Genomic DNA, 22,771 nt, shown 5'->3' with positions numbered 1-22,771 from the left:
ATCAGAGTTCCAACTGAGGTTAGTAAAAGCTTTCTGTCAATAACCCAGATATTCCAAGCTGTTATAAAGCAGCTGTTCTTTATTTCTTTGTAATCTAGATAATTTTCTGGCTTTCGAAAATATGCCATTTTACGTGACATGTATTCTACATATTTCAGACTATGTACCTGAATTAAATCCCCGAAAATTACGCTGAAAACAAACCAAAGAACAATTTGAGGAGAAGTGTATAAAAATCCATTTCTGATTGAGTCAGACTTGCCGGCAAGCCGCAACACGATAATAAAAGCGCCTAGTGCAATTTTGCAGGACAACATAAACAGAGGAAAGGACAACAAATTTCTAAAGTATTTCAAACAGTGTATGTACTCAAAAAAGTTTCTCTTTTGCATTGACAAGTTTCCAAACGATGTTTCTTTGTAGGAGTTTTTAAGTTTATACAAGATTAAAATGCTATTAAGACAAAAAATGTAAGTGGTTGAGAAAAAGGCAATATGAATGTTATGAAAGTGCAACATATCAATGACAAATAGCATTGCATTGATATTGAGAGCATCTGGTAGCCAATAATTGAGACAATCTTGATCTTTCACAGCTTCATTGAAGTGATTAGTAGTTACTTGTATTAGTAACCAAACAAACGGTGGAAACAAAAATATTGAAGATATGCTTACTCCTAATAAAATCTTAATTTGTTTCGCCTTATTTACTTTGTCAAGTAGTGATTTCGAAAGCTTATATAACTGAAATCTGTGAAGATACAAATAGCACCACAGAATCATACTAAGAATTTTTGATGCAATTGCAACACTATACAGATCTTTCATTTTGTTGTTTAAGATGGCACAGGTAACAGATCTCACAAGACCTAAAACCCAGCTAAAGTGAAATATCAAAAGTATACTACAACTAGCTAATTTCCCTTTTTGTATTGTAGGAAAGAAAGGAGAAGAAAGACAAAGAATTTCAATACTGCTAACGATTTAAATGTTGGTGACTTCTGCTGCATTTCATTATGCTTTGGAGAACAAGATTTGACAGCAGATTTTCTAAGTAGAGCAGCATTCATTTTAAAATAAACTCTCTTGCACTTAAAACAGCATAATAATATTTTTGATTTCTGTGACTGTTTTGGGTATATTTCCTCATTTATTTATTATTAAATAAATATATTTTTATTTAGTAGTACATTTAATACTTCGAAGATTACAGAGTTTCATCCAACAATTGAGCTAAGATGAAAATGATTAAAAAATGCCTTTTGGGGCATTTGCTTTCGCAAAAATTATTGACAAGTATGATGTAGTAGCTGTTTTGAAAAGACTTTATTGAATATATTTATTTTGAATATGTAAACATTTCTTGTTTGAAAACACGTTGCATTTATTTATTGACAAGAAGCATCCGCCCTTATAAAAAATCGCAGAAAGCGGCCTGATCATATTATTATAACTATTATTATAATGATTTCCAATTTCTATGGATGGTGAGATTGTGAAAAAGGCATTTTATTCTAAGAATCTGCAAACATCATTTTCAATATCACGTCAGTCTTTTGCTATTCATTAAAAAAGCAAATATCATGATTTAAGATTAAATCACACCTATTATCTGAAATCAATATTGCAAAATTTTGTTTCGTCGAAAATTATTCTGTTTACATGAAAAACCTTTCAATAATTTATTTTGATACTTTCCAATCTAGTCCAAATTTCATTATGCAGTGAATATACATTTTTTTACACTTTGTAGAAATAGTACATTCATGATATAACGCAATACCAAGAGTCTATACCTTAGTTACATTTGCATTTCTCAAAGAAAAATAATTTCATAATAAGATGTAATTAATTTATTATCAACATAATTTCTCAACATCATGTTTTTAATCCATAAAAATGTTAAAATAAACACTTCATTTCTAAATATTTTTTTCCTGTAAATGATACTAGTAATAAATATTTATAAATTAAATCCTATATTCAATTTAAAAGTTATGGTATAATTTTGCTAAAACTAAATTGGGCCACAATAAAAGTTTGATTGATTGGAAAATTCAAATTAAGAAAAATTTATGCTCAAATTCAACTAAAGAAAATGATAATTTTTAAATTAAAAATGCAAATAAAGGTTTGTTTTTAATTTTTAATAAAAACACTATCCAATCTATGAAATTTCCCCCAAACGCTTTAATTTGAAACTCACACTCACACAGACAGACCAATTGAACTTTTTTTTTACCTAGTTATTATATAAATAAATTTGTAAAAAAAAACATACACACATTTCATGAACTATAAAATATCAGAGCTGCAATGTATGTTTACATCAAAAATTTTAATAAGCATTAATTAACTTAAAATATAAGTAACTGTTTTTTTAACTGGAATATTAATTATTCCTTAATTAGTTATATTATTTTCATCTGATAGGTCATGTAAAATAATTAATTTTTAATCTTATATTTGTTTAAAATTTATTATTTATTAATAATCTTACATAATAGTTAAATATTTTCACTTGTTAGTAAGGAAATCATTAACTAATCACTATGATTAATTTTCCTAAGTTTTATTGTTTTATTTTTAAATAAAAGAAATGTTAAAATAAATACATAAAAAAATGTGTATTTTCGAAAATTTATTTAAAAAAAATAAAATAAAATGAATCTTTAGATTCTTGATAAACTTATAAATGAATTGAAATGTGATATTAAATTTATCCTGTTATCCTTATCAATGATCATTGACCTCGAATGCATAAACCAACATTAACTGAATTATAACAACATTCCTGCATATTTTCTCATAAAAGATTATCTTACCAAATAAATAACCTAAAAAAAATCGTTAACTTCAAGAACGCTAAGATATTTCTTTTCTATCAGAATCTTGCATAAGAGCGTTCGTGTTTCAAAAAAATATCTGAATATGCATTTTGAAAGCCTTTTTCCTTCGTCTGATTGAAGCCAAAAATTAATGTAAAAGTACAATTTTAATGAGAAGATCTTTAACCGATTTCAGTTGCATTTTTTATCTATCGTGCATACTTGCATACGAATATGCTGACCAACCGACAATCAACCCTATAAATTGTTTGCTTTAAATTTGGTTACAAATCGATACTTCAGATGCTAAAACTATGTACGAAATTTTATTCGTCGAGTACTTCTTTATGCATTATAGCTGTTTTATTCACCTGCCCCAAGACAAACTTCCTCTAAATGGGTTTCTTTCAGAATTTAATAATAATCTATACATTTACTGTTAAATCTGCCTACCAAATTTTATCGCTAGTTGAAAACGAGTTTGAATTACGTGCTCACAGACAAAATTCCAAAAAAAGGTTTTACATCATCAGAGAAGTCTGAAATCCAGAAATTTGTCAAAATCTAGAAGTCAGATTTTTGACTTATTAAAAAATTATTGATTTTTTTCTTATTAAAAAAAAGCAGAAAACTAGAAGACAGAAACAGACTGGTTTAAAATTTACTATAAATTTACAATTTTGTTGCCAAAACCGTATGCCCAATTTCATCCATGTTGTTCGAAATTATCATTTTGAGTTATCGTTTCCACATAGAAACGAATGAACAAGAAGATACTATAACTTTCCTAATATGTATTTCTATCTATATTTGCTAGAAATCTACGATTTTAATATTCAGACTTTCAAACAAAATTTCACGCATCTAGCTTTTTTTTTTTTTTTTTTTTCAAGATTTCCAGTGAGGGAGAAATATCTAAGAATGGTGTTTGGAGCTCTAAAAGATCTAAAATGTTGGCACGCATCAAAATATCAAGAGTGGTATTTAAAAAAAACAATAATTTTTCTATATAATGTAATACAAGCGATCGTAAAAGAAAAGAATATTGACTACAACTTTCATTCGGTTTCTATATCCGCTACAAATAATAATACAGTTTTCGAATAATAAATAAATCCAAAATCACACACGATTTTTAATTTTGCTTACATTTAAAGTTGCTAATATTCAAATAACAATTCTATTTCGAAGGTTACAATTTAAGAAAAAAAAATACTGCTTAATTATTTTATTGAGATACAGTATGTAGAATTTCTACCAATTCGTTGCTTATTAGTCTGTTAGACATGAAAGTAGTAGTCTGTTAGACATGAAAATTATCGATAATTAATGGGCACAAACAATTTTCTTTGGAATTCTTTTGCAAAAATAAATAATTTTAAAAATATTTTATTTAGTACACACAAAAAAAATTATCTTATTTGAAATATAATAACTGGCCGAACATTTTCCTTGCCAAATCAATGAAACTCTTTTAAGATCTCCAAATTCGCAAAGGATAATTGCTTAAATTATATCCACTAGAATATTTAATTTTTTTTCTAAAAATGGCATCTTAAAAAATTAGATAAAATTCACATTAAAGTTCCAGTTGTATATCAGCCATTATTTCTTTTTTTAACGGTTTATTTTCATTGTTTTTGTATAACGCTGATGATTTTTTTAATTCCTTTTTTATATATATAAAATGATTGGAAAGGATCGAAATTTTTTTGAAATTAAGTAAAACAATTATCATATTCAAAATTAGTTTGTAATTATTGTATTTATAAACTGCATATATGTCATTATACGCAAACAACAAACCACAAATAGTTTGTAAATTATGAGGCGCAATTTTTAAATTTCTTGTGATGTTAAAGCTGCACTTTATATTGATATAATTACTATACATAATTAATTGCACTACTTATGTGTTTCTTTTTTAAATTTGATGAAATTAATCACTGATAATTTTATTGCAACGATTTCATAGGAAAGGAAAAATAGCAGTTTAAAAAAGAACGATTAACTAAACGATTCAAGATAATTAATAAATTAATTAAGTTTGATTAGTTATGTTATTAATTAAGGATGAATTCAGTTATTCAAAAAGTACTTCATAAAATTATTCGAATAATATAACAGCTGCTTAAAAAACGTCTATAGCGTAACACAGCGGTTCTTAACCTATGGGTCGTGACCCAAAATTGGGTCGCGAAGCATATTTCTTGGGTCGCGCTGCGTCGAACCAAAAAAATTAGTAATACACCAAATTTCAGACATTTTAGTTTCTCATGGTTTACGTGCGGTATCCAGGTTTAACATATATACAGGAGGACATTTTATTTTGCAAACCAATGCCAACAACAACTAGAGATGAAGATATTTTTCTTATGGATCGAAAGCACTTTTGTTTATCTTTTTTATTAAAAAAATAAATAAAAAAATTTGAAAGTTAAAAAAAATCATCATCGTAGGATTGAAGATTTTTTAAAAATAAGATCTAAAATAAAGCAATGAAAAAATTTTGACTTTTTCTCAAATATTTCTCAAATTTGGGTCCCGGCTTAAAAAGGTTAAGAACCACTGGCGTAACATGAAACTTCTTTAAAAAATTTTATTTCAAATCTATCATATATTAAAATTTAACTGAACTACTAAAGTAAAGCTGAAATAATTTGCAGCCTCGTAACAAAAACACGAAAAACCACACAATTCTCAGGTTGAGCAACTCCGCAAAATTATTCTATTCACGTGATGTTTATTAGGAAACTCGTTCCGCTGCGAGGCGCTGCCGTAGTATTACCTGCAGGCAACAGGAAAATCGAAAGTTTTCAAATGTTGACGAACTAAACTGAAGGGGGTCGCTTTATCGCTATATAAAAAGGTAAGTGGCGATTTTTCTGTCCATAATTTCTGAAGGAAAAAATAATCAATCATTCAATAGTTACAAACGCCCGTTAAATTTAATGAAAACATTGCATCGTTATCACAACAAACTCATCACGTGCCTAACATCAACATGACGGGAGGAAAGCGTTCTTTGTGAGCTTGAGGAAATTGACAGGCGAGTTGCAGAGTTTGACGATTTAGCGCCAATTTGGCGTGTTTTTGAATAAATGCACCTTAGGAGGAAATGTAAAAATAAGTATTTCTAGAATAACATCGCTCATATTTTGTATTAAGAGTTTTTGTATCTGTAATTATAAAGTGAATTTTCTAAAGAAATTGTAGTTTTGCATTAATCTTAAGGCGTACTAAATATTTAAGAATAACAATTTCAGATAATACATTTTATTACTTTTCCATTGATATTTACATTACAGACAGCATATTTTACTTTGGAAATCATTTAATAACAACTGTGATATAGCTATAAACTATATAACAAAAATGAAATTGCAAAATATGTAATTTTCGGGTTGTGTTAATGGCAAATATGAAATCTGCTCTAAAATGAAATTTCTGATATGTCATATATTGATGATTAAATTGGCAACCATCTATGAGTATAATGTCATTCATTTTGTATTAATATCAATCTATTTTTATTTTATTCTTTTTTCAATTCTTTTCGCACTGTGTTTTCTGTGGTATCCCACTAACTTTGGCATTCTAATATTGACGGATAGTTTGCATTTACATTTTTCTCTCATTTAAATTATTAAAATAGTCTTTAATTAGACATTGAGTTATTCTCAGTTCTTGGCAAATTAGAAGATCATCAATTTTTCTTCAAATTTTGAAACATTCAGTTTGAAAATTGCATTAAAATTTTGATTTTTAAAACAAGGAAAACGTATTATATTTTGGGTAGTAAATTCTCACATTATTCAGATTGCATGGGTTCCAAATGTTTAGCAAAATTTATTCTGTCAAGTAAAAATATATATTTTTAGCAACAAATGTACTGTTGCTGAAATAGAATTTTATCAGTCATCAAATAATTGATACATATTATATAAAAATGCAAAAATATGTAAAATTAATGTGTTTTGATTCTTTTGAATTAAAAACACATATCGTTTAAAAAAATCATTGCTATTCAAGGAATTTATACATTATTATTGTATTAAAAAATTTTTTTGTCTACAATGTTTTTGACGAAAGTAAATATTTCCCGGGACTATATTTTGAGATCATTTTTGAATTCACAGTCAATTAAAATTCAATTATTATCAATTCATCGTAAAATATAATTATAAGCCATACTGATGACATTTCCATTATATCACTGTAACTGAGACTGGTTAATTAAGGAAAGAATTTGGAGAAATGGCATTGCTTAATGATCCTGTCATACCATAATTATTTCCTTAATATCACTATAACTGAAACTGGCTAGTTAAGGAATGAATTTGGAGAAATGGCATTGCTTAATAAACCTGTCATACCATAACTATGCATTCACATAAATTAGTTCATTAAGGAATGAATTTGGAGAAATGGCATTGCTTAATAAACCTGTCATACCATAATTATGCATTCACATAAATTAGTTACTTAAGGAATGAATTTGGAGAAATTGCATTGCTTAATGCCATTTCTCCAAATTATCCTGTCATACCATAATTATGCATTCACATAAATTAAAATCCTATTTGTCACCACGTACGATCATTTGAAATTGAAGAAAATGATAAAGTGTGTACAATTTACCTCCAGTTATTTTAATTAACCCCATATTTTTATCGCATAAGTTATTTTTTTTTTTACCATCTGCAGTATTTTTATGAGTAAAATTTCCCCGCAGAATCGTAAAAAGATATTCATCTGCGAGTTCTTGATACCTGAAATCCTTATTAATATTAATAATAATCAATCAAAAATGGTAGCTAAATGTCGTAGAAGAGGTTTTCTTAACATTACGAAAATTAATAAAAAGTGAAGCGTCAGGAATTGTTGCTTCTACTCGAATAATATACGCTTGCTGTATGAAGAATTCTTATCTTTTATTCTCTTTAGAATGATGCGTACCGAGATCATGATTATCAAATATCCTTTGTTCTTTGTAATGTTTTTAATTTCAGGTTCGTTTTGATTATTGACATTGATAAGGTGCAAAGTAATTATGAAGAAACAATCTGCGGTCTAAAACAGTTTTTTTTTTCCTCCAGACGTATCGCTTGTGATAGCATAAGTCAAATATAAACAGATAAGTTTTTTTTTTCAAAACAGAAATAACCTATTTAAAAAGAGTCGAGGTCAATAAAAGGTTGACGGAAGAAACTACGATGTACCTTAGCACTCCGAGACTTAATGAACTCACTAGGCCCGTTCAGCAAGTTCACTGCGCAGAGCTCGAAAAACCCTGAGTTTTTGTAGGCATGCCAAAGCTCACCCCTTGCAAGTCTGGTGGGTTGAAGTTATGCTAGTGCCAGTCGTAATAGGTGTTTTCGTAAAAAAATATTTTAACAAGAGATTTTTTAATAAAAATAATAACATTATTATTAATTTTAATGTTAATAATTAATAATAATGTTATTATTTTTAATAACGTTGTAATTCCACAAAATTCCTCACCCAGTCCCTGGAATCAAAAGGTGAAACGTGAACTGATCAATACAGTAGTCCGTCTGAGCAAGTAAGAATTAAACAGTTTACAAATTAAAAATATTGATTCTTACAGATGAAAACTTCTCGACTCAGTTGTATAAAATTTAATAAAGTAAAGCTCTGTGACAGATCTGTCCACAAATTCCCGACCATGTAATATACACAATGTTAAATATCCCTGGAGGCACTATTTGGACATCAATTGAATTGGAATATGTTGTTAGAATTGTAAAAATCTCGAACCATAAACCTTGTAAATAGCCCTTATAACTTAAAGGGCGGTGGTGGAAATGGGGAAGGGTGAAATTTTAATTTTGATATAACTTTCTTAACATTGAGGATATAAAAATAATTCCAATCAGCCAAATTAGAGCCTCATTAAGACTTTTAACTTTTGTATAAATAGAATAACTTTTGTATTTACAGCTTTTCGATAACTGCATTATCCTAGAAGTTTGGGGCTTAAAAGTGATTTCCAAGCTTTAATATTGACTATTTCTAACATCAACAATTTATGTTACCAGATAGTAACTTAGATGTTATTGCAACTGTGGTCAGTGGTGGTGCTTAACGAAGTGGAAGTGCTTAACGAACTTCCGAAACTTGGTGCCTTTAGGTATTTTCTTTATTAACAATTTTAAAAATGGGAGGGGGGGGTCCACTGGGCCTGCCACGCAAGTCCCTGTTTTCGGGGGGAGAATCCTGATCCTTGCCCATGATCAGTATTTTCTTCATAGCCATTCTCATACCAAAGTTTATTTAGCTCGACACAATTAGTTCTTAATTTCCTTAAATTAAACCTGGTGGAGCGTACTATATCTATAGCAGAAGAAGTTAACTGATAAGCATCCTGCGCGGTATCTACTCCATAATATAGGTCGTTGACATAGAGAGAATTTATCATTTCACAGCATTTAGGATATTTATCTCCTTTCTTTTCCTTATATGAAATTTCAAAACGCAAGTCAAAGCAAGGGAGATGTAGTTAAGCCAAAGGGAAGACGATTAAGTACTTGCTTTGAGCCGCCCGTATCTTCCGGAAACCATAAAAATTTGAGATGCTTCCTATCTTTCTCTGCTACTTCTATCATAATTAATGCCTTTTCTAAATATCCTCAAAGCGCAATTTGATTCTCACGAGGTTTAAGAATAACATCCAATAAATTGGCATTAGAATTAACTCCCGTCTCAAGCGAATCATGCAGAAATTTTTTTTATTTTCCCCTCCCTTACTACTACAATCATAAACTATTCGAACTTGAGTCGTAGCTTTATCGTCACGGATAACCGCTCTGTGAGTCATATGATATCCCGTTCGAGTGTCTTCATAAACACATTTCCCGATAATATCGCATTCTAATTGATCCTTAACAATTTTTTGTACTGGTCCGCAATTTCAGGATTTTTATTTAATTTCCTATTCTAATGAATAAAAGCGCCTTTCCGCAACTTAAAAATTAGAATCCAATCAACCGGAGGTCCCATATTATATTTCCACATTTATTGATAAACATACCGTTATCCATTAAATTCCATATTATTTTCGAAGGTTTTAATCAATTGATCATCCCTCTCAGAAAGGCCTCGTATTTCGCTAAGAAATTCCTCTATATTCCAAAATTTAGTGAGCTCAAACAAAATAGAAGAATCCATTAACAAACAAACATTTTTACAACTTTCACTCGCATCGCCTCTTACCGACACCCGCTATCAGCCATCCGAAGACTGAATTTATGACCCAGGTATTCTGACAGACCCTTTCCCGTTGATCATAAACAACTTCCCAAAAGCAGTCACTGCCTACTAGAATTTCCACCGGTATCCCTTTGTCAAATGAGTCGGCAAGTTATATGTTTTTTACCGTCAACTCGCTCAAAATAAAGTCGTCTGAAATATTTAAAGACAGATTGGAAATTTTCTATTACAAGAGCTTCGAGCATATAAAATTTTGATCGATTATGTCTATTCTCAAGCTTCAAGCATACAACCGGGTATCGTTTTTTATGAGCCGTAGTTTGGCCAAAAGAATACATAAGAAGTTCTTCGTATCTTATTGGTTTGAGATTTAACGCTTTAGCTAATTTAGCCGAGATAAAACTCTTATGAGAAGCGCTATCCAAAATGTCACTTGCTAATATCGATCTTTTATCCGAATTAGCAAAGAACTGAACAAGTTTGTAAAAAAGCTTTATTTTTCGCACTAACATTACTATGCAATACTGAAATATTCTCAACATTTTAATTTAATATCGAAAGTGAATTATGAGAATTACTTCCGATTTCAGTTTGCTTTCCAGCTACGTTTCTCATAGAGCTAATAGGATTATCATTTTTCCTACACACTGATTCATGGTGAAATTTAGAAGAACAATTTTTACAAACAATACTTGATTTACAAAATATGCTCATATGGTTTTTCTTAACAAAATTCCAACATCTACGCTCAAACTTAAGTTTATTTATTTTTTCTTCGATATACAAAAGTTTACAACTTGTTGAATCATGACCATTTACGCAATCGCAAAATATACAAACATCTTTTACTTGGGTATGTAATGCCGCGGCGGACGAAACATTTTTTGGCCTTAAATAATTTCTTTGATGCATGTTATAATTTGGAGAAAAGGTGCGTTGAGTTTCAGAACATTTTAGGTTACTTATTCGATTCAACTTCATTTCTTAAGAAATCCATAATTTCCGAAACCTCACAATTACTATCCTTACTGTGCTTCTGATAAAAATATAAAACCAAATCTTGGGGCAATAATTTTAATAACAAAGGATTCAACAAATGACCATAGATCCTTCCGTAACATCTAGCGATTTTAATTTTTTTATATTTATTTCAATATCGTCATATAATCTACACAGCCTTTAACGTGGGATGAATTTCTAACGGGCTCTAAATTTAGTAATTTAGACTTATAGGAATTTACGATGAAATCCTTACGCCCATGGCGTTGATTTAAAAGTTTAATACAAGAATCATAATTTTTCTCATTTAACTCGAATCCAGCAACTACGTTGTACGCGGGAGGAGAAAGCAACGATTTTAAGTATGGAAATTTTTCTATTTTAGTTAATGAGTCATTATATCCGATACTATTATAGCAATTAAGGAATTCCATGAAATTTGTTTCGCCAGAAAAATGTGGAATTTCTAATTTAGGTAGTTTCAGAGCCGAAACATCATTTATTGATTTGTTTAGGCTCGAATTAGATTCCTGGGCAGAAGTATTTACGGTGACCTACTTTAGATGACACTTTAATTCAATTTTGACTGTTCATATCTTTTCCTCATATTCTTCAGAATCTTTTTAATTCTGATTTGAATTTTTCTGGATCAGTAATAAGGTCTTCTACTTCTTGATTGTATTGTTTTAAAATTTCTTCTTTAATTCCTGAAAGTTCGAGGAGTTCTGCCAAAATATTTAAATCGTTTTTTTTTCTTCCTCTAGAGCTACATATGCTCTTTTTAGTAGCTTAGTGACGCTGCTGCGAACACTGCTTCTCTTTTCTCTTATCTTTGTTAATTTATCCATGTTTAAATAAAATATCAAAGGTCTTACCCGTATCCAATTAATTTCCGTGCCGATGCACCATGTTGCAATTGTGGTCAGTGGTGGTGCTTAATGAAGAAATTCGAACTCTCGGTGCCTTTAGATATTCTTTTTTATTAACAATAACAACAGAGTTTAACGCTCAGGGTATACCGCTCGGGTCCGTGCCTGCCACGCAAGTCCCCGTTCAACCCGAGAACGGGTTGTGGTGAAAAGCTTATAAGCCAGTTAACAGCAACGCTACACGAGCAATTGCTTTTGTATTGTGGTCATGTTACTGGGCTACGAACCCCAAGGTCCCAGGCTCTATCCGCGCTAATACCAAACCGCTGCAAAGTAAACAACAGGCGGGAGTGCCATCTATGTGCAATCCACAGCGGATGTAAAGGTATCTCTACCTTTGCTTTCCAGCTTGCCGAGAGGAATTTCGTTTTTATTTATTTTACTATAGTTTGATTTAAATATATTTTTTCATTTTTGAAAATTACATTGAAATTTGTCCTTCTTCAAAGAACAATTTAATACTTTTTCTCATCCTATATGAATCTCAAAACTTTTTTTTTATGGAAGGAGTGTGTCCAACTTAATCCATGTAAATTCATTAGTATCATCATCATGATCCGCTTAAGATTTTTAAAAAAGTGCATTGCTTTCCTCATTCTGTCAGATAAACTGAATGTAACCCAATGTTAAATTTCTTAAATTATAATTATTAAAAAATATGTTTTTTTTAATTAATTATACATGTTCTTTCCGAAACAATCCCATCTTTTCTTAAGTCATGCTAAAATATCTTTAATTATAGTTTAAATCAATATAAAAATAGAGAGTCAAATCTAATAATTAAAATATCTTTAAAATCAAAATCTCTATCACGATGACAAATCTGAAAATTTAAAAACATATCGCAAAATAAGATAAAGCAAATAATTTAAAATTTAGTTACATTTATAGCATCGTTTAACATTTTTTCTAAAATATTTAAATGCAGCAATTTGAAAAAAAAAATTCATTAATGTTCAACAACATTTAATATTGCAATCCTATTTTTCACAGCCCCAACTTTTTTTACTTAAATTTTGAAGTCACTCTTTTGCATGGGGATTAACCAGAAAAAAGGCGATGATTTATATGATTGATAAGTTTTCTATTGATGTTCAGAAGAACTATTTTATTAGTGCCATCCTTTGATTGTAAAATTTCAAGAAAGAAAAAGGGACAAGTAATTCTAAAGTTTAAAAAAATACAATTTATTATTTTATTTTCACTTGAAGTTTCATTTACTTTTTATTTTAAGTAAATTTTAAATTTTTACGTTTTAATTTCTAAAATTTTTTTTCAAAGGCTTCAAATTCAAATTCAATATTCAAATTCAATATTCAAAATTCAATATTCAATGGCGCTGTTCGCTAATGTACACTTTTAGCATTTTTTGTCATCAGATAATCGAACCTCTCCTTTACTGTGTTTAATTATTTGCTTGTTGTTTATATCTTTGGATGATTTAACATTTTTTTTTTAATTTGAATAATACTTTCCGCAGTTATAACAAAAAAAAAAAAAAAAACTCCTCAAAAATACAAAATGAAAAAAAAAAGTTGCCTAAAAGGAAAGGCTTTTTCAATACTTTAAAAAATTATTTGATGACAACAGAGAACTTTTTATTGCATAAGACTAGATAAATTTATAATCTGAGTATAAAATGATATCTTTTTGAGGAAGTGTAAGAAAAAATATCAAAAACATAACATTCTCGATTTTTCTCCTCTTTTTTTTTAAAGATATAATCAGTCATCGGACTGATTGAGACGGATTTAAAATTTCGAACCGAAGCAAATGAAAAGAGTAAACACTGAGTAAATACTCATTTATTTTCTTTCATCTTAACCTAAAAATGTTCGGCCTCCTTTTTTTAAACACATTCACTGCCATTTACGAGATATCTCGTAGGAAACGATTGTAAAATTAAGCGTCTGTAAATTCCCTGACAGTGAAGGGATAAACATTTGGCAATCTCTACGCTCTCATACCTTTTATAGTGAATATATAAATGCCATAAATGTAAAATAAATGTACAGTTTTGATGTGTGTAAATTCTTTTCTAATTTTTCTAGTTTTTTTTTAAAATGAGACTTGCATACGATCTCCACCTACCACCTGGTGACATAGAAAAAAATCTGCCACCTGTTATTCTTCTCCATGGCATGCTGGATTCACGGAAGACATGGAAATTCATAGCTCCTAAGATAGCTAAGCAAACTGGTAGAAAAGTAGGTTAAAAATATCTTAGGTTTTATAAAGATCAGTACTTAAATTAGAAAATGTAAGGCACAAATGTTAAAAATGCATATTAATTAAATGTGGAAAATATTAATTTATATTAAATATTTTTAGCAGTGTCATTTCAAAATTCATGTTTCCATTTTGCCTCAGTAAATTTCGCTATTGATAACTATACTTCAATAACTATTCTTGCAATTAATCAAATTTACTAAATCAATATAATATACCTCCTTAATTTGGTCTTTCAATAATTAGTTAGAGAAAAATGTAAATCAATAAATTTCGTTTCCGGATTTATAATCGCTTTAAATAAAAACATTTTTTTTTTTTTTTAAATTTTGTATGCAATTTCTGATTATCATATTTTTCTATGTTATTAAGTGTACAGTAAATTAAAGATTATTTTTAATGAAAATGGGAATTTTAAAGCAATGATATATTTTTAAAGTAGAAAATAACAATTATCCTTTGCTGTTTGAAATTTCTTAGGTATATGCCGTGGATGCTCGAAATCATGGTGAAAGTCCTTGGAGTGATGAATTTACATTTGATATTTTGGCTGAAGATTTGGATTCATTCTTGACTCAACACAATATTCGTAAAGCCACCCTCGTGGGACATAGCATGGGAGGTAGAACATCTTTAACTTTGTCTCTGAAAAAGGTAAGTGGTTCTCTTCTTCTACTACGCATCATTATCTGTTTCTAGTATATAAATAGAAAGTATTTTATTTGTCCAAAACTTCAACAAAGTCCAGACATTCAGGAATCGTCGTATTTTTCGGATTTATGTCTGTCTTCCTGTGAACACGATCCGTCTAACTCAAAACATTTTTAGCCAGATGGATGAAATTTGGTATGCGGTCTCTATTTCAAATTTGTAGATATCTATCAAATTTGGAATGAAATTCATTAAGAAGTTGGTCTGTTTCGCTTGAGGTGAAAGCTTATAAGCCTGTTGGTGACATTGGTGACCTCGGACGATGAACCTTCAACCTTCGTACAGCTGTTGTGGCGCCATCTACCCACAATCAAAGTCGTCAGACTCACTTGACGCAGCAACAGCATCAGCAACCACTCACCATAACGCTTGGCGCTACTCAGATAGGTACATGCGCATTAGAATCAACAGCTAATATATCACCACTCAACAGCCATATCGTTCGTCTCACCTCCGACTCACTGGAGGGAGAGTCTGAGGTGAAAGTTTATAAACCAGTTAAGAACTACGCTACCCGAGCAATTGCCTTTGTATCATGGTCATGTTACTGGGTTGCGAACTACAAGGTACCAGGTTTTATCCTCGCGCATAACAATCCACCACATGCTCTCCGAATTCAAGTTAACACTATTACTACAAAACGAAGAGATCTAGATGGATAAAATTCGGAACGTAGATTTAACATGTAAAATCCAGACAGTTATTGAATTTCAAATCAAATCCTCATCAAAAGGTTTACTATTTTTTCTGTATTTTCACAATTATGTAAGCGCGATAGTTCAAAAACCAAATAAATGTATGCAATTTAGTAACATAGTGATTTGATTTTTTAATTGCAATTGTGGCTATGTATCAAAGTTTGATTTTGGAGTTATTAATTGATTTGGAGTTGGAAAATCCAATGTTTCTAGGGTTATTAATCAGCAAAAGAACTTTGGGACAGTGTCTCCGAAACAAAAGAATAAATGTGGACGCAAAAGCAAGACCACACCTCGAACAGGCAAATTTCTTGTAGGAAATAGTACAATGCACCCTTACAAAACAAATAGAGATCTTCAGAGAGAATTATTAGCTACTGGTGTGAATGTGGATTCATCGACAGTTCGACGAAGCGTTATTGAAGCTGGGGGATTTGCAAGAAAACGAATCGAAAAACAGTTATTAACACCTGCAATGAAAAAAAAAAAAAAAGTTTGGATTGGGCCAAGAAATATCAATCCTGGACTGCACAAAATTGGAAGAAGGTTGTATTCAGCGATGAAACGCATTTTCTTGTGCAAGGGTTTTGACCAAGATTTGTCAGGCGAAGTGGTGGAGAACCCATCAGGGAACAACAACCTTTTCAAACAGTTAAGCACCCTCAGAAACAGATGTTTTAGGATTATTTAACTTCTGGAAGACCTAGCAGTTTAGTACCAGTTGAAGGGATGATGAACTCTAAACAATACATTTCTATAATAGAAAGTAAAATCGTGCCTATGATGCAAACTTTCTCTGGTGATGTTGGTATCTTTCAACAAGATCTTGCTCTATGCCAAGTTAATAACGATTTTTTATTCAAAAACAGAAAATAACGCTTTTGGATTGGCCTGGTAATTCTCCTGATGTAAATCCCATCGAAAATTTGTAGAGTATTGTAAAGAGATGTGTGAGTAAAATGGATTGCTCAACAAAGAAAACAATGATCGAGAATGCTATAAAAGTTTGGTTTCGTGATGCCGATATTAAAAATTAATGTTCTTAGTGGAATCCATGCCAAACCGTGTGCAAGATCTCATTCAATCTAGAGGAGGACATATTTTGTATTATATTGCTATACCGTGCATGCAAGTTAACCTATACTAACTAAACAACATTTGTGAAAATTTTTGTGTTTGTCCCAATTAATTCGCATAGTACTGTACAGGGTGCCTCAGAAAACATAGGAGTTTTTATTTCCCTGAATATTGGACTTAGATATATACTTCCTATTACGAAGTTTCATTAAATAAGGCTAGCAATTCTTTGACCTTCTGATGACAAAATAATTATTTGTGAACATTTGAAAATTGTTTGAATTTTCCTTACATTTAAAGACATTGTCACCAATAAGGCAGTAGGATAAGTCCTGGAATAACATGTATAGTAGTATTCTGATGGAAGAGTCTCATACTCTAGGTAGGAGGATCGTAGATTCGAGATTCAAAAATGCAGCATGTTTATGTACCTGGAGCAAGATATGCCAAACATCCTCATCTTGAAAAAGATGTTGGAATTTGAAGCCTGAGTTAGTCATCCTTGTCATCTCACAACGATTCAAAATTGCGAGATGAATTCCGAAGTGGTAGTTTTAAACAAATATAAATCTGACTAATTGACACGTTAGAATTAATTGAATTACGCCTTCAGACAATATAATTTCTTATTAATTATATTATTTGAAATAATTCGTTATATAATGACTTTTTTAAAAAAACGAGTGAGCAAATTATGAATTGTAATGGCTCAACAACCTAAAAATATGCTTACATTGTTTAAAAATTGACCAGTTTGTATTTCAGTATAGCTTAAGCATATGCTTAGTAATATTATGTTGTATAATTAACTTGAAAACAATCAATTTCATTTTATGATGTTGCTCATTAATCGCATATTTGTTTTCCAGCCAGAAAGGGTAGAGAAATTAGTGGTGGAAGACATGCATACTAAAAATTTTCGGCCAACGGAAAAATCGCCAATTATGCATCTTTTGAGGATTCTACGGGAATCTATTGAAAGCATACCTTCTGATATGGAAGAGGATGAAGTGAAACAAGCAATGATGCAGTTCATGGAACCATTACTTGGAAGAGTACGCATATTGAAATTTATACAGTTGTTTTATATAAAAATAAATACTCTAAAATGCAAATAAGTTTTCATTATCACAGTTAATTCTTTGTATGTGTTTTGAAACCCTGTTAATTAATATTAACAGCACAGCGCAATTCCAACTCTTTAACCTTCTCAGTCCTAAGATAATTCGAATTTCAGATATCTTGGAATACTGGAACGCTTGCCTTTCTTTTTCCAAAGATAAAAGCAACCCTTTCCGCCCTTTAAAATCAATAATTACAGCTTGAGTTCTTAAGGAGATGATATATAAAAGAGGCCCCTGCATAGCTTGTAGTTACTAAGCAAAGTAAACTCGGACATTCTTTGAGAGATCTTATTTATTGTCTCTGACCTTGCAACTCATCTAGGAAAACGTCTCTAAAGAACAAAGCACCCACCATGAATATTAATACACATGGTACCACACTTAACGAAAGGGGGAGGAAATTTTGCAGTGATATCCAGTCGTCTCGGTCGCCCACTGTACTTTCGTTCTGTGTGCATTTGGACCTTTTCAGCATTAATAAAGCTGATGTAAAAATTCATTTAAAGTAATAATGTTCAAATTGTGTGTTGTGACACTTTAAAAGCTCGCTGGTAGTTATCTGTCAGCGATTTAGGCTTAGTGCGCGTGTCTTCTTTTTTCAGTAACGCTAACTAGATCAAGAGTACGACTTGATTGCTTCATGCGCCACATTCCCTTTCACAACCTTTTTTTACAGGGCAGAGGGAGCACAATCACATGCCTCATAGAGAGAACACAGGAAAAGAGCCATACCCGAACCCGGGTCGCCCAGATCACTGAGAAGACGCGCTACTCCTGTGCCAGGACGCTGGCATAACGTTTAAGTTTTCGTGTGATGTGAAAATCTTTTTTCTCAGAATATCATCTGCTCTTCACAAGACGTTGCTAATGGTGTGAGATGGGCCTCATTTTTGCTTTTATCTCAGTTTTTCTGGATGTTTGGAAACTATCACAAAGTTACAATATACATGTTTTCTCAAACAAACAAAAAAATTGTGTAATTATACCGAACTGTTTGGCTTATTAAAAATTTTGTAAAAATTATATTTTTATTTTTATATTTTTATTCATTTGTTTAGTTATTATATTTTCTGTGTTGGAAGGTTTTGTTACTTTTTGCACATTTCTCTCCCATTTTAGAATAACACTATATTAATTCCTGCTTGAAAATTCTTTCATGTTTATCTTCGACCTTTTCATTATTTTAAATTTAAAGGACGGAAATTGAAATCATGAATGCTCGTTTAATATGATAGTAGCATTTTATTCTTCTATCAAATATTTAACGGACTGAAATTAATATCATAAATGCTCGTTTAGTCTTACAATAGTGTTTTATTCTTCTATCAAATATTTAAAGGACTGAAATTAAAATCATGATTGCACGTTTAATATGATGGTAGCATTTTATTCTTCTGTCAAATATTTAAAGGATTGATATTAAAATCATGAATGCACAATTAATATGATAGAAATGCTTTATTCTTCTGTCAAATATTTAAAGGATTGATATTAAAATCATGAATGCACATTTAATATGATAGTAATGTTTTATTCTTCTATAAAATATTTAAAGAACTGAAATTAAAATCATGAATGTTCGTTTAGTATGATAGTAGCATTTTATTCTTCTATCAAATATTTAAAGAACTGCAGTTAAAATCACGAATGCTAGTTTAATCATGATATCAGTATTTTATTCTTCTATCAAATATTTAAAGGACAGAAATTAAAATAATAAATGATGGCTTGGTATGATAGTAGCGTTTTATTCTTCTAGCAATAAAATAAAAAAAATCTCGAATTTCCTATGAATGTATTTCTTTAGAAATTAATGTCGTCTTGAGAATCTTACTCTTTCTCATTCTTCGTTTAAACCATTTTTCTTTTTTTCATTTATAAAAAATAATGCCAAATTCTTTTTTCGAAATCTCACCATTTTTTGGTTAAATGCAGAAAAACAATGAATAAGTTTTACTTTACTAAATTCTAATTTTTAAATGTGGCTTTTCTTGATATGAAAATGATTTTTCAATTTATTTACAGGTGAATATTAACAAAAATACTTTCAAATTACTGAAAACAAGGAGAAATTATTTCTGAATTAGAATCACAATAAATCTTCTTAATAAATTTCAAAAATTCAACATTGTGATTTTAGGAAAAATTTTTTCAAAAAGGACTGAATTTAGAAATATTGAGGAATGAGATTTCATTAATTTTTTTAATAACCAACATTATTAAAATTTAATCAAAAACACACACATATATATGTGTTGAAATGAATCTATATTTTCTTTCAGAATAATAATTCAAAATTAGCTAGAGTGAAAATTGATATGAGCATGTTACCTCTAAAGAAACATAATGGCACCTACGCATGGCAAACCAATTTGAATGCTCTAGAAACGTTTTTGACTACGGAAAAAATACGTCAACATGTACAAGGTATTTACCTAGGTGATGCTTTATTTATTTATGGGACAAAATCTTTCTTTAAAGTGTAAGTATTTTTTACTTAATATTCTTTCTAAAAGTTTATTCATGATTTATCTGTGTTTAACAAAAATTGTGTAAAAACTTTTCAGTTTATCCATTTTCTAACAGATTTCTAATGATTAGCTAAACCGCCGAAAATATTACTTGCATTTAATTTCAAGCAATTTCCCACCCATAACAGTCGTAATCCATATCTTTGTGAGACATTTAAGAAAAAAAACTGTATCAGACATTAAAATCTTAATAATCTAATAGATTAATGGGCGTAAGACAGTCATAATACATGCCTTTGTGAGACATTTAAGAAATAAACTGCGTCAGACATTAAAATCTTATTAATGTAATAGTTAAATGGGCGTTTTTAATTAAGTCAGGCACCATGATGTCATAGTGTTATTAATAAATACTGAATATAATATCTGGATAATCGTTTTCAAATTACGCATACTATTTTGCAATAGTTGTAATTTTATTTTCTGATTCCTCAGATAATTAACAACAGAGAATTAATTTCTTCCTTGACTTTTATTAGTAATAGAAAATCACGATAATAAATCTCTTAAGAAACAATTAATGTTATTTGAATGTCACTACTATAATGACATTTGTTGTACGAAATTACTAATAATTTCTTTAAACTACCAAAATTTAGAAAATAAATTGGCAGCAATTAAATTGGGTAATAATAAAGATAAAGTTAATTAAAATTTCGAAAAATAGGTTCAATGTGCGTATTTCTATCCTCAAATGTAAATTTATACTGAATTCAGTAACTGTAGGTCTATTAATTAACTTGTAGGTATACACATTCTTCCTTGTTATTACAAAAGATTTCTTTTTTAATTTGTCGTTTAGGTGAAAACACGTTAAAATTATTTGTTTGAAATTCAGAAAAACGAGCTTATACATTTTTCTGTCTCACTGAATAGCTGCCGATGTAAAATAATTAAAAATAAACGTGAACAATTGAGAAAAATATATTTTTTTCTTTAATTAATTCATATCTAAAAAAAAATATAGCTGATGTATCAATTTCGTTATTTAAAGAATAATCTGATGTGTTATTTTTATTGAACGATAAATTACAAATAGGATTTAGGATTTAATCAGAATTATCCTTGCAAATGTTAAATTTTAATTTCAAAGAATTTGCATTTTGACATTTGTGTTCTCTTCTTTTGTTTATAAGCCACTAAAACTAAAGAAAACCAAATGAAATAACATAAAATTATGTATTGCAAAAAATATTTGAAATGAGTATTCATTATTATCTGCAGTACTTTTTTCTAATAAGTACTATGTTCAGTTTTTTTATTTCTATGGTTGTATAAAATAACAATTTAATCAGCTAAATCAAAAATATAGTTGTATATTCTTTTTCATTATCTATTACTTGAAATATTACTGAATTTCATGACCAGATTTTTAATTTTTGTGTAAAATTATCAAATATTAATTGCAAGTAGACCATAATATGCATTCTGTAGATATTTGATGACACTCATATGCCTAGATTATAAAAATCTACGTTTTCGAGATATATTAGAGTTTTAAATTATGTCTATTCACATCTGCTTTTGGCAACAGGATGTACTATACAAATACTATTATATTTAGTGCGAAATTTACGATAGTATTTCATGTGTTGTAGTTTCTAAATATGATTTTAGAATTGATAATCTAGCATTAAGACAAGTTGATATATTTTACTTAGCGTATTAATTTCAGAAAAAATTCAGCTAATAATATTCTAATGAAATAGAGATTACCATTCAATTTTTACCTACACAGCTAACACTAGGTTCTCTATAATGTTTTTGGAATAATTTTACTAGATAATAACACAAAACTATTTTATCTTTATGTTATTGATGTAGTTCAAAATTAGTGTAACGGTATAACATAATATTGATTCATTACATTTTCTTGTCCAATACATACATGTGTGTCCATACATCACACTTTTTAAAGTTGATTTTTCTATTATTATTTAGCATTGACTGTTAGCATCCATTTTCTTTGTAATAATTCGAATTTTTATTTTTAGGGACAAAGATCCACGCATTTTGGAATGTTTTCCTCGATCAATAAAACTTGGGATTGAAGGTGGTTCTCATTTAATTCATTTTGAGGACCCAAAAAGATTTGTATACGAGGTTACAAATTTCATTAATGGATACAGTGACGTGAAATCAAAGTATTAAAATGTACACCCTGGAAGAGCTGCTAATTAAATACACCATATTTTATTGTAAAATAGCATATTTCTTAAATTTGTAATAAATTATGTTTAAAATATTGTATTCTCTTGATTTTTAATTCATTTTGCCAAGACTATAATTATTGATTTATTAATTCGATTATAATGGATAAGGTAACAGAATAGGTAACAGTGTTGTTTTAAAATTTGCAACATTAATTGATATAACTTAATTGATAGTAATTTATTATAGTATTTTCTTATGC

The 22,771-nt window shown here is 29.6% G+C and overlaps 1 protein-coding gene across 1 annotated transcript; it reads left to right on the top strand.

Annotated features, from left to right (window-relative positions):
* Nucleotides 1–5,577: 5,577 nt before the first annotated feature.
* On the top strand, nucleotides 5,578–22,608 carry LOC129965722 (protein ABHD11-like). The gene is made up of 6 exons (XM_056079845.1): nucleotides 5,578–5,696; nucleotides 14,040–14,195; nucleotides 14,698–14,871; nucleotides 17,573–17,758; nucleotides 20,110–20,309; nucleotides 22,353–22,608. The coding sequence occupies exons 2-6, from the start codon at nucleotides 14,052–14,054 to the stop codon at nucleotides 22,507–22,509; spliced, it is 861 nt and encodes a 286-aa protein (XP_055935820.1). The 5' UTR covers nucleotides 5,578–5,696; nucleotides 14,040–14,051; the 3' UTR covers nucleotides 22,510–22,608.
* The last annotated feature ends 163 nt before the right edge of the window (nucleotides 22,609–22,771 follow it).

This window comes from Argiope bruennichi, chromosome 4, assembly GCF_947563725.1.
Source record: "Argiope bruennichi chromosome 4, qqArgBrue1.1, whole genome shotgun sequence".
NCBI lineage: Eukaryota > Metazoa > Arthropoda > Arachnida > Araneae > Araneidae > Argiope > Argiope bruennichi.
Note: the sequence above shows the minus strand (reverse complement) of the source record. Positions and strands in the feature narration are given on the sequence as shown.